Source organism: Ochotona curzoniae, unplaced genomic scaffold (genome assembly GCF_017591425.1).
Source record: "Ochotona curzoniae isolate NIBS_2020 unplaced genomic scaffold, NIBS_Ocur_1.0 contig_2754, whole genome shotgun sequence".
NCBI classification, from domain to species: domain Eukaryota; kingdom Metazoa; phylum Chordata; class Mammalia; order Lagomorpha; family Ochotonidae; genus Ochotona; species Ochotona curzoniae.
The window spans coordinates 14,315,384-14,328,526 of record NW_024465582.1 but is presented as its reverse complement, the minus strand read 5'-3'; the positions used below and the strand labels follow the sequence as shown (position 1 = coordinate 14,328,526).

Genomic DNA, 13,143 nt, shown 5'->3' with positions numbered 1-13,143 from the left:
CGGGCTAACCCAGACTCCAAGGCGTTCACACACAACGGCATCCTGCGTGGTAACAGGACCCACTCCACACCCAAGCCACCCAGCAGCGAGTGGTCCCAGCGGCATAACACAGAGGGCACACGTTTCTAATTTTTATTTCAACATTTAAAATATTCACAGGTTGAGTACTAGTCAATAACATCTCCATGGAAGATGTACCAACAAAATATACAGGCATTCCACAACAACAGAGCGACACATCTGTGACTGTGCACGTTTATCCTGGAGTTTATCTTGAAAAACACATAGGAAAAAAAAAAGCTCTATTATTTCCATAAAGAGTAAATCACAAAGAGACCTAAATATCAGTACTTTTAAAAATGTCCAACTGTTGTAATTAATCCTCACATTCCTTTTCTCAGCAGCAGCTAAGCCAGGACAATGCACTTTTTTCTTATTTTTCCTTTTTATTTCCAACCATTTTACGTAGAACACGCCTATCAGCACATCTTCTGACTAACCAATGAGGTAAGTGAATTCTTCAAGAGTCCTCAGGCATTTATACAGCAAAGGAGGAGTCAGAGTTTTGTTGTTCTTTAGGTAAAACGCCAATGGCACCGGAACTGCTCGGTGCCACTCACGCTTTGACAGCAGGGAAGTCCAGCTGTGGACACACAGGGGGCAGGTGCTGCGAGCCGACCCGAGTGCATCGTCCTGCCAGCATCGTCCTGCCGGGCTCTCCAGCAGCCCAGGCCTGAGAACACGCTGCTTCCTGGGACACTTCAATCAGAAAAACCAAAGCACAAGACAGTCTCTTCTTTTAGCCTAAGGTTCACCCTCTCGTACAGACTGTGAATTGTATCACGCTGCATATCCGATGGTGTTTTTGCCTGAACTTTGCAGTTAGCTTATGCAACTGTGCCAGAGAAATACTCCTTCTATGAAGATTTTACTAATATAATGCTAGACGGCTAGAAAAAGCCTAGTAAATAGATTTCAGCACCATCTGTCATTAGCAGATCGTTTCAAAATGCATAGTCCTCTAAATTCATAGAATCCTAGGTAATTTAGCCTTCATTCTCTCTTTATCCATATCAGAAAATTCTGTGTTTTACCTATCCATTCTGTGTGCCGAAAGAGTTCGTTTATAAGTCTTCCAGTTAAGCTTAAGGACACACACATAGTCCCAAACAGGGACAACACCTACCAAGAATCGTTCATCTAAAGTATGTACAACATTCTGAACACTTTGGTACCTCTTACTTGACAAAAGCTAAACTTTCAAAAGATTATTTTTGCCAATTTTTACCTATGAAGGTTACTGCTAGATACATTAAAAGGTTTACCTAAGTATTTGAAAAAAAAAAAAAACAGCTACCAGCAAAAAAAGAGCATTTGGGGTGGCCAGGAAGCTAATTTCAAACTGAAATCCTTGGTAATACTTCCACAAAACGTTGCAGACCAAGGACTCGGAGCTGGAGGCAGAACAGCTCAATCCTGCCACGGCTGCCCTTCATCAGGGGCAGTAACACCTGAGGTCTGCTACCCCAATGGTCTGGCATCTTAAATCTTAAATTTTACTGTTCTATCTAGAATTGCTCCATCAATGTTATCAACATCTCAAAATCACAAATACCTCTCTGAGAACGCGTCCCTCTTCACAACCCCAGCCTCTCCCAGCATCCCCTAAGGCACACCAGGCCCCTCTCATTGCTGCAAAGCCCCTGAAATCTGTGCCTCGATCTGATTCAGCAATATGGCTAAAATGAAAACCACTTAAACCTGTCTGCTAAAACTCAATAGCATCAAGGCTAGAACGCCACTGTCCAACAGATGAACCGTAAAATAATCAAGTCAGCTGAAACAAAAGGTCAAATACACATTCTGAAAAAAAAAAAAAATACACATTCTGAATGCTCAATGCTCTTTCCCCTAAAAACTAAGCACATTATCTACTCTGATACCAGCTACACACATAATAGATACTCAGTGTTACAAAACAGGACGTCAGGGCAGTAAGCTTTCACAGTTTTTTTTTTTAACCCCAGTCTAGTTTAACAGTATCTGATTTTATAGACATTGTCCCATTGTGAACATATTAACTAGGTGAAAGTTGTGGTTTCCCACAGACTTGACAGAAAGCTAGCTACAACAACAGTATGAACAATGGCAGACACGAGCTGGCTTGGAGTCCTCACACCAGCCACGCTGCCCACTGCACCTGCTCTCACACAGCGGATTAGTGACTGCAGTCCTCGTGTATGGTATTATTAAGTATCTTACTAACATTCTGATAGTTTTACTGAATTTCCAATCAGTAAAATATAGTTAAGGACTTAAAAGAGTACAACAAAAATTGAACATGGAGAGAATAAGTTACTAAAAGAAAAAATAGTAAAGGGAGAAAAATGAAAAGTGAAGTATCTTTGGATTAGAACGCCAAAACAAATTTAGACATCTGGTTGGAAAAAAGATCAATTACAGATTTCATAAAGTCAAAGTTTAAAAGCTCAATATAATACAAATCCTGTTGACGTAAAAGCTGAGATAAAACTAGAAGGCTCATAAAACCATTACATTTAGCCTTAAATGGTACCAAGTTGTCTGAGCAAGAAAGGCCACCACAGTTAGGATTGTAATTACTTGATTTTATTTTACATTAGGTGGGCGCAAAGCAATCCTCCTTAATAAAGTTGACAATCAGCTTCACTCAGAACATTTTTAATAATGCACATAAAAAAAAGTATTCGTCTTAAAAATTGTTCTGCGATCCAAATATACAACAGCTTGGAAAACAACGTTCAGAAAACAAAAGCCAATGTAAAAAGACAGGTTAAAACAACTAGGACATCACAGGTCTCCCGTGGCTCGGATTTTACAGTTTCCTTACTGCATCATCAATGTCAGAGATCTGTTCCTTCAGCTGGCTCCACTGCTCTGGATTTAAAGAAATGCCTGCAAGAGAAGTTGAAAAATGCAAAGTTGAAAATCTATTCAAGCCTTCTTGAGGATTTTTGTTCTTCCAACTAAAATGTCATTGTATCAAAATTCGTATTTTGAATGGCAAAATGCTGTTAACACTTAGGAATTAAAGCCCTCACATTTGTTAACTAGATATACCAGAATGCCCCCAGGCACTCGGCATGCCAATTACAATCAATGAGAATAAAAGGACAACTTGGAGACGCATCTCATAAGGATGTGCAAACCAGCAGGCTAGTGGTCCAGCACGGGCTGACACTTCAGGTTCTCCAGCTGCCTGAACTTTCCACAGGCATTCAAAGTAAAGGTCTAGTAAAGCCACCGCCTACAGCACTGGCATCGAGTCCAAACTTCCGATACAGCTCCTAACTAACACGCCTGGGAAAGCAGCAGAGGATGGCCCAAGTCCATGAGCCCCGGCACCCACCTACATGGGGGATCCAGAAGCAGCCCGGGGGCTCCTGGCTTCAGCCTAACCCAGACCCCAGGCCATTTGGGGAATGAACCAGCAGACCTTACTCTCCCTGCAATTCTTCTTTCAAGGGGCAGGTACAACAGCAATCTGAACAGCCCTCTGCCTGTAAGTTCCAGCACTTATGGACACTGTGCCCTGCCTGCTCAACTTTCTGTCCCACTCCTTGCTTGGGGCCTGGAAAAGCAGCGGAGGTTGGCTCAAAGCCTTGAGACCCTGCATCCGCGCAGGAGACTGGGAAGAAGCTCCCAGCTCCTGGCTTTGAATCAGCTCAGCTCCAGCCACTGCAGCCATGTGGGGAGTCAATCAGCAGATGGAAAATCTTTGTTTCTCCTTCTCTGTAGATCTTTCAATAAAAATAAATCTTTTAAAAAAAACTGAAAGGAAGACAGTAAGCAAGGAGTCGTTTTTCCATCAATGAAGGATTAAATATACAAACTCAGATTGGTTCCAAAATGTGGTCCAGGGGCCAACACCGTGGCCTACCAGGTTGAGCCAATGTCTGTAATGCCACATCGCATTGGAGTACCAGCTCAATGCCTGGCAGCTCTACCTCCCATCCAGCCCCCTGCTCAGGCAGCTAAGAGGAAGTGCCCCAAGTGCTGGGTCCTGCTACCGATGGGAGACCGGGATGGAGTTCCCAGCCTGTGGTTTGGCCAGGGTCAACTCGGGCTGTTGCAACCATCCGGGAAGTAGGCAAATCTCTCCTACTCTGCTTTTCAAATAATAATAATAATAAAAAAAAAACTTTTAAAATAAGTAAAACCAGTTCTCCAGCTACTTGTGAATGAGCAGGCTTGGGACTGGATGACAGTCAACGGGAAGGCGGCCAGAGCAGCAGCAGCAGGAGCCTGTCTCCCAGAGCAGGCTGGGGAAGTTGGAGCTGAAGCAAATGGCATGAACAGACCTCGCATTTCTAATGTGACACTCCCGAGACTGCCTTATTTGCATGAAAAGTGCTAAAAGTTTTAAAAAGAAATGTACACACAAATAAATTAATAACTGAGTGATGTGATGCAAGGGATGTCTGCGGCACGAAGTCTCCTCTACAATGACACGAGATCATCAGCGACACAAGCTCCGCCCAGCTCCGCGCTCCAGCCAACGGCACTGCACGCCAAGGAGGCTCTACCTCATCAAGAAATCCACGCTCACCTTTTCTGCCTGGCTTCATTTCACCTTCTGAATCCATCCAGTATTCTCGAATATCAATCAGAACTTTCCCTTTAAAGTCTCGAACACTGACGTACCTCATTTTCCCAATCTGCGGGAGAAAAAAAGGAACGTTAAAAAGTTGTTATCTTTAAGATCGACTGACTTGAAAAGCAGAGTTAATTTAAGAGAGGGAGAGACACAGAAATGTTTATATTTCACTGATTCACTCCCCAAATGGCCACACCACCACACACTGGGCTGGTGCAAAGCCAGGAGCCAGGAGCTTCTTCACGGTTCCCCAAGACTTGCTACTTCCCAGTTCCTTCCCAGGTACTACTGTAGTGAGGAACTGAACGGGAACTGAAGCAACTGGGACTCCAACTGGCACCAGATATACCCACTAGGCCACAGCGCCAGCCCATTGTTCAAGAGTGGTTTATTCAGAAACAAGCTGCTGAATGTTCACTCTACTTCTAATGATGAAAATAACTTCTCAATATAAAATACATAAATGCCTCACACTTCCACTTTTACCTGTATAAACAACTGCAATGAAAAGCAGCATGGAGGGGTAACAAAACTAACAACAAAACCAATTCCCAAATGATCTAGGATTCCTACTTTTGGGTATGTCACATATCACAGGGTATGTATGTTCTAAGAAAAAAATGAAAGTTTCTCAAAAACGAACAAACGACTACTTTAATTCACCATCTCGGGAACATCGTAGTGTATAAGCACTCGCACACAGCTGGCTACAGTGTCACTAGGTGATATGAGCTATCTTCATACACACGGTCTGTTAACCAAAACGTAACTATATGGTACATATCAACGCTACTACAACATGCACATTCAAAGGAGCGTCCTTCACGACAGGGAGGGGGAGACAGTGAGAGATTCTTTCATTGAACAGGTCACTGCTCAGATGGTCAAACTGCTGAAGCCAGGAGCCTGGAGTGCTGTCTGGGTCTACTGTGTGGAAAAGGAACCCAGGCACCATGCTCCACTGCTTTTCCAGGAACATTAACAAGGAACTACATCAGAAGTAGAGCAGCTGGGACTTGAATGGTGCCTGTAAAGGATGCTGGGTAACCCACATGGGTGCAGGATCTGAAGGTTTGGGGTTACCTTCTGCTACTGTCCCAGGACACATGTAGGAAGCTGGATGAGAAGCGGAGCATCTGGGACTTGAATGGTGCCTGTAAGGGATATCAGTGCTTGCAAGGGGAGGATTATCCAATTAAGCCATTGCGCCAGTCCCTTACCACGGGCAGCTGTTCATAAAGCATGTCACAGACTATAGCACGGATGAATCTGAGTATACTCTGCGCTAAGTGAAATCAGTCACATAAAGCATAATATTACATACTTTCACCTACAATGAGGTACCTAAAGGAGTCAAACTCAGAGACAAAAAGAATGATTACCCAGAGCTTAATATTTTGGATTCCCTGTTCTCTTTAAGAATCTGACAGACTTTATAATCTCTTCAAACACACACACAAACTCTAAGCAGGTATGTGATTACACAGACCCTTAGCAGCCTTTCAGACCTCACATCCTCTGGTTCAAACACTCAACCCCAGGGCCAGCTGGTGTAACAGCAGGCTAAGCCTCTGATTGTCGGTGCCAGCACCCCTAGTGGACACTGGTTTCAAGTCGCGGCTGCTGCACCTTCAGCTAGCTCCCTGCTTACAGCCTGGGAGCAGTGGAAGATGGCCAAAGCTCTGAGCCCCTGCACCGTGCAGGAAACCTGGAGGAAGCTCCTGGTTCCTGGCTCCAGATCAGCTCACCTCCAGCTGTTACAGTCATCTGGAGAAGACAGAAGATTTCTGACTCTCCTCTTCTCTAAAACACACCCTTCAAATAAAAATAAATAAAGAATCACACAGCTGACCCATTAACCTTCTGTTCTCTTAGGAAGAGATTTGAAAAACAGAACGACAGACACAGAGGAAGAGATAGTGACACCATCCATCCACTGGCTAACAGCCCAAACGGCTCCAGGAGCAAGCTGGCCAGGCCTCAACTGGGACTCTCACGCGGCTGCAAGGACCTGGCACCGGGCTGACGTGCTGTGGCCTGCCCAGGTCTGCTAGCAGGAGTACCTGGAACCAGGACTCCAGCCAGACACCCAGCAGCACAAGCGGCGCTGAACATGCTGTGGCTCCGCTTAAGATCGCTGCCATTTTTTATTTACTCTACCTTATTTAAAAGGCAGATACACACACGCACACACTGTCCACGTGCGGGCTCACTCCTCCAAACCCTGCAAACAAGCAGGACTAGGGACTGTGTTGTACAATAGCAAACAAAGTTGCCTCCCGCAGCGCTGGCACCTCAAATGCCTACTAGTTCGAGTCCCAGTTGCTCTGGTACCAAACCAGCAAGCAGCCTGCCTACAGCCTGGCAGGAGAGGAGGGCCCACATGCTTTGGTCTCTACCATACGGGAGAACGGCAGGCAGCTCCTGGCTTCGGCCTGGCCCAGCCCTAGCCAGTGCGGCCTTAACTCTTGTCTCTGTAACTGTGCCTTTCAAACAAATAAAACCTTAAAAAGAACAAAGCCAAGCAAACCAGACAGCCAGGGCTAGGCCAGGCTGAAGCCAAGAGATGGGAACTCAACCCCATTCTCCCTCAGGGATGGCAAGCAGCCACGTACTGGGGCCAGCACCTGCTGCCGGTCAAGGTCAGCTTTAGCGGAGCCCCAAGTCCCAAGCAAGGCCAGGATTCAAACTCTATGGATGTTGGTGCCATCAGGGCTGTGTTTACCACTGTGCCAAGCCTCTCCCCCGATCATCTACATCAAGTAATCACTTTAAAGTGGCAGGTTTCTCTTCAAATCAATGAAAGCAGTCTTACTGACTCTGCTCACTAGGGAGAAAGTTCCAATCATTCTGTCAGTTAAGGCCCTAATTACGTGATCATCCTCCAGCATGCCTGTTTCCCAGAAGTCATTTCTGGTGCTCTATTTCCATGTGGAACTGGTTCCCCAATGCGGAGCTGGCAGGATCCAACACCGTTCCACACTTGACCGAACCAGCCGGGAGTTTAGAAGACCGGGGGTGATACTCTTCAGCTCCAATTATTTTTCAATATTATATAGAGGGAACCGCTTTGTATTCTGATTACTCTTAGTCCAGAACACCGCACTCGTCGCACAGCATCCAGCGAGGTGCTGGCGACACCCCCGGCCAAGCCGGCCACCCGCTGCAGGGCCCCGCACCTGGAACATGTTGTCGTCCCTGCTGCTGCTCTGTTTGGGAGAGGACAGGACTCGGGAGGTCTCGCCCGTCTTCTGCTTCTTCATAGGTTTTTCCTGAGCGACTTGCTTTTTCCTCTTTAACTTCAAAGGAAAAAAGAATATAGTTAAAATACGCAAATGGTGGGGGGACAGGGAGGAGACAAAGCTAGTCAAGCCCCTTGCTTCCATGCCGACATTTCACCTTGTGCCAGTTCGTGTCCCTGCCGCTCCACTTCCCATCCGGGTCCTTACTAACCTGCCTGGGAAGAGCAACACAGATGGCCCAAGCATCTGGGGCACCGCCATCCACACTGAGACCCAGACGAAAATCCCAGTTACTGGCTTCAGCCTCGGCCCAGCATGGGCCACTGCAGCCACCTTTCCATTAAAAATAAATAAATCCTGGGCCCAGTGCAGTAGCCTAGTGGCTGAAGTCTTCGCCTTGCACACACCAGGATCCCATATGGGTGCCAGTTCCAATCCCAGCAGTCCCACTTCCCATCCAGCTTCCTGCTTGTGGCCTGGGAAGGCAATGGAGGACAGCCCAGAGCCCTGGGATCCTGTACCCACATGGGAGACCCAGAAGTTCCTGGCTTTGGATTGGCTCAGTTCCAGCCGTTGTAGCCACTTGACAGTGAATCATCTGACAAAGTATCTTCTCTCTCTCTCCCTCCTCCTCTGTGTATACCCGCCTTTTCAATAATACACACACACCTGCATCTTTTAGGAAAAAACCTTCATCACACACACGCAGAAAACCCCACAGACAGACGGCAATCCATTAGACCAGCATTCCCACAACGTAGTATCACAGCAAGTTGCTCATTACGGCCTCCTTCCTACCACTGCATAAAAACCACCTCAGTCCCCAACCCAAACAGTAGAGGGCAGTATCGCTTCTTGCCAGTGCAAATGTAAAATTAGTATTTTAATGCTACTGAATTAAAGTGCTGAATTAGATGAAGTTAGGGGAAACACCATACACAGATTCAAAACACGGGATGCAAAGCACAACTGTATATAGGCGCTTATAAGATTAACAGTACTATTGGGGACAACAGCAAAAACTAGCTCAGTGAGCAAAGCCGTCATTCTTTAAATCCAGGTCTAGGTATCCCTGCGGACTACTGCCTATCTGGCACATGAAGGTTCAATCCGAATTTATCAAATGCAAGGCCGGGTGCAAACCGAGCAAGTTCCTCAGGCAGCACTTCACGCGCTCTCCGACGTCTGTCTTGTCTCCGACAGGATGTTCCGTCTTCGTATCTACTGCCCCCACCTTCTCCAAGGCTCCCCTAAGCACTCCTTTTTCTTTTCTTTTCTTTTCTTTTCTTTTTTTTAAGATTTGTTTATTTTTATTGGAAAGTCTGATTTAAAAAGGAAGAGAGATGGAGAGGAAGATCTTTTGTCCTTTGCTTCACTTCCAGAACAGCCAGGGCTAAGCTAATCCAGAGCCAGGAGCTTCTGGGTATCCCACAAGGGTGCAGGGTCCCAGGGCCTTGGGCCATCCTCTACTGCTTTCCCAGGCCACAAGCAGGGAGCTGGATGGAAGTGGGGCAGCCGGGATATAAACTGGTGCCCATATGGGATTCTGGCACATGTAGGACAAGGATTTCAGCCACTAGGCTACCGTGCTGGGGCCAAGCACTCCTTTTTCTTGCCGTTAACACTGCTACAGAGTTCAGTAGTAAAAAGAAAAAAGATGGCAGGCCTGCTGTTTCACAGATCTGCTAGAGCCAATCAACTACTTTTTTTCTTGAGAGACACTGCTAACTAGAAAGCATACAGCAACCCATTTCACTTCTAGAAGCTGGGTAGGAAGTCCTGACCGCAGCACAAGACACTGTCATGCTCCAATGAGATGCGGGACTGAGAGGAAGGTCTAGTGCACAGCCTGTGGGGTCTGCCACACAGAGCTCCCCTTGGGCACATCACAGCCTGTGGGGTCTGCACACAGAGCTCCCCTCGGGCACATCACAGCCTGTGGGGTCTGCACACAGAGCTCCCCTCGGGCACATCACAGCCTGTGGGGTCTGCCACACAGCCAACAGCATTTAACCTCAAAACACACCAAGTCTCAACTGTAGGTGCAGGAGCCAGTGGTAGAGAAGGGTTGTAAAACGGGTATTTAAATTCAAAACCTCCAGGTCATTCAGCCCAAGTGCCACAAACGGCAACTCCAGAGCAGACAGATTTCTACACAATGGCAAACAGTAGCTTCCTTGGGGTCTAAAGCAGTTTGGGGTGTGCCCCACCAAGCCACACAGTCAGAAACTCCAGCACCCCAGACCCTGGCTTCAAGACAGGCCCAGCCCTGTGCTGCTGGGGCCCCAGGAACAGGCCACACTGCAGCAGCGTGCACTACCAAAGCCACGAGGCCCTGGCGCCAACACCCACCTTTTTGTCCACTTCGCTGTCGGAATCGCTGCCAGATGAGCTTGAAGACACAAGTTCCTTTGACTTCGGCATCCTGTAAGGGAAACACACTGTGTGAATAACTTACTGCAACTAGGCCTGCCCCAACGTAGCAAGGCAATCAAGGGCCAACCCACAGTTCTCTCCAGCACCGTGGGACCCGGGGCTCAGCTGTGGCTCAGTTGTGGCCGAGCACAGGTTTTAACCTACAGTGAGGTACTGTGGACCCTGGAGGGAGAGAATGCCAAGTCATTCACTTACAGTCCCCTGCCTCCACTTTCTCAAAGCCTAGGGGTCTCTGATTCATTTCCGTGGGTTACAAGTTTAGGGGCAGGGTAGATTTTAAGAGGGCAGCTGTTAACAGTTCCTGTTAAAACCAGAAGGTACAGGAACAATTGCACTCAGTACTGCCTACCGTCCCAGTGACAGCAGATGTAACGTAGGATTAGCGACTGCAGGGAAACTGCAGGGAAAGCAGGCCCACATTCCTACAACAGAAGCTGCTGTGCAAAGGTGGCGTGGTGCCTAATTAACTTTGCCTTGATATCATTTTACCTTACATTTTATATGCCATGACTTTCTGGCCATACCATCAAAATGGCAGGCTTACACAGTTACACATAACTCCCAGCGAGGGACTGGCCTGCATTTCACACTTTCCACTCTCAAATACAATCTAAATTTGAAAAGTCTATTTATGAGGACAGAGGTTTCCCAGTTACTCCCAGAGAGGAGGAGCCCACACCTCCACCTGCCTCCAGCAAGGGACCAGCAGCACCCCTCAAGGAACTGTAGGTGTGTGGGTCCTCCACGAGGCGCCTGGCCTGCGTGGCAGGTGACACAATGCCAGTTCTCCACCTGCCTTCTGCTCTGGCCACCTCCGAACAGCATGGCTCCTGCAAATGTCTGTATGCCTCATCAAGACCGCATACTTGCAAGGCAAAAGGCCTCGCAGCTGGCCTGCACAGCCTTGGGGCTGGGCTCACAACGGGAGTCCTAGGTGGCCGTGGGTCCTCCCAACCCTTGGCCAGGCAAGCTGACGGCCATTCCGACTTCCCGTGACCCATCAAGCCGAGGCAGCCATTCCGACTTCCCACGGCACGTGTTTTTCCTGTTTCAGCTCTAATTTTACAACCCAATCTCCACAACCAATTTACTTCGTTTGTTGTTTTTTAACGCCAGCTGCTGCTATAACAGCCCAAAAAAGCCTTCCTCTTCCCCCCCCCATCAAGTTGAACATCACCTCTTTTTAAATTTTAAAAGGCCCAAGCGTTAACTATCATTTTTTACTAAAAGCTGCCTAAGGGCCTAGGATGGTTTCCAATAATACCCACCTCCTATTTTAAATATATCTACTCCAGACAAATGGGGAAACGCCAAGCTTCTCTGAACTTCCAGCTAAGAAATTCAGCGGAGTAATTCTTTTAAGATCGCCTTTGCTGGGTTAAAAAAAAAAAAATGGTGGGACGGCAGGTAACTGACTAAAGCCAATATCACAGAGGATAGACCAAGGTAAGCAGGGAATAGGGTTTAAAAGGAGGGGGGAGGGGAGCACTTTCCTTCTTGGCTGGACGGCTTAGGGAGGAACGGGGGAAAGGAGATGATGAACCGCGAGTCAAGGGCGCACGGTCTCGGGGAGGTCGGGGTGGGGGGATCCCGCCGGGGGCCGGGCCGAGGGGCGCCGGGGCTGACGGAGGGCCGTGGGAGGCGGCCGAGCGCCGAGCAGAGGCCGAGAGGAGGGGAGGGACCGGCACCCAGCGCCATTTTCTCCTCTCGGAGCGCTCCCGATCCCACCCCCGGCCCCCCGCCGCCAGCCGGGCCTCCCTCGGCCCCGCCGACCCCGCTCCGACGACGCGCGTGCGGGGGCGCCCGAGAGAGGGCCGTGAGCCGCCCGCAGGCCCCCCACGCGTGTCCCCAGCCGCGGTCGCATTGTCCCGGGGGGCGCCCCGGGATCCCCTGCCCACCGCCACGCCCGCCGCCTCGCCGCCCGTCCTGGGAGCAGGCCTCGGGGGCCCCGCGGGCGCGGAGCAGAGGGCGCGCTCGGCCGCCGGGGAGGCTGGGGCGGGGAGGCCGGGCGGGAGCGGCCGGGCAGGGCTGGGGTCGGGGAGCCGAGGCCCGGATCCGCCCGGGGCCGCCCGGATCCCCCCGGGGCCGCCTCACTCACGCTGCGCTCCGGCCGCCGAGCAGCCTCCGCCTCGCTCGCTCCCTCGCTCGCGACTGACAGACGATCGGAAGTGACGACAGCGGGGAGCCGCGGGCCCCGCCCAGCCGGACTCGCGAGCACGTGACGGGGCGGGGCCATCTCGCGGAAACCGAGCCGCGGGCCCTTTCCAGGGCCTTAAAGGGGCCGCCCTTCCTCCAGAGCGGTCCCGCCGGAAGTGAGAGGCCACCAAGGTTGGGTCTGAGCCTCGAAGGAGTGCGGATGGGAACGAAATGCGACCACCGCTTGAGCCCTTGGGGGCTGGGTGGGGGAGCGATGTGGCACCCCGGGGTTCCCTCCCAGATTCTTTGGCGAAGGATGGTCCAGTGGAAACCAGGAACAAGTTGCTGGCTCTTAATTCCCACACTGACCTGCCCTGGACATTTTAGGTGCGGAGGGAACCAGTGGTTGAAAAATCAATCCTAACAATATTTATTTTTCTTTGAAAAGCAGAGAACAAGAGATTTCCTGTCTGCTGGTTCACTCCCCAGATGGCTGCAGCGGGCCAGGCCAAAGCCGGTTTTTGAAGTGGCACCTCCACCAGCTGAGCCACACGGACCCCTTCAATGAATCATTTTAAAAGAAGAAGGGGGAGCTTTGGGGCAGTGCTGTGGTCGCTGCAGCATCCCGTATCACAACTCCAGTGCAGTTCCTGCTGATGTGCGTGGGAAGGTGGCCCAACGTGTAAGGTGCTC

The 13,143-nt window shown here is 49.5% G+C and overlaps 1 protein-coding gene across 1 annotated transcript; it reads right to left on the bottom strand.

Annotated features, from left to right (window-relative positions):
* Window positions 1-2,606: 2,606 nt before the first annotated feature.
* SUB1 (SUB1 regulator of transcription) lies at window positions 2,607-12,481 on the bottom strand. Its single transcript, XM_040977441.1, has 5 exons — window positions 12,413-12,481; window positions 10,231-10,303; window positions 7,816-7,935; window positions 4,589-4,697; window positions 2,607-2,934 (listed from the first exon to the last, which is right to left on the bottom strand). Exons 2-5 carry the CDS (start codon window positions 10,300-10,302, stop codon window positions 2,855-2,857), a joined length of 381 nt encoding a protein of 126 aa, XP_040833375.1. The 5' UTR covers window position 10,303; window positions 12,413-12,481; the 3' UTR covers window positions 2,607-2,854.
* Between the last annotated feature and the right edge of the window lie 662 nt (window positions 12,482-13,143).

Coding starts and splice junctions, on each gene's coding strand:
- SUB1 (XM_040977441.1), bottom strand. CDS start 10,302: ATGCCGAAGTCAAAGGAACTTGTGTCTTCAAGCTCATCTGGCAGCGAT. Junction 4,698..7,815: donor GGGACGACAACATGTTCCAG/GTGCGGGGCCCT, acceptor TTTCTCCCGCAG/ATTGGGAAAATGAGGTACGT. Junction 2,935..4,588: donor AATGAAGCCAGGCAGAAAAG/GTGAGCGTGGAT, acceptor CTTCTCTTGCAG/GCATTTCTTTAAATCCAGAG.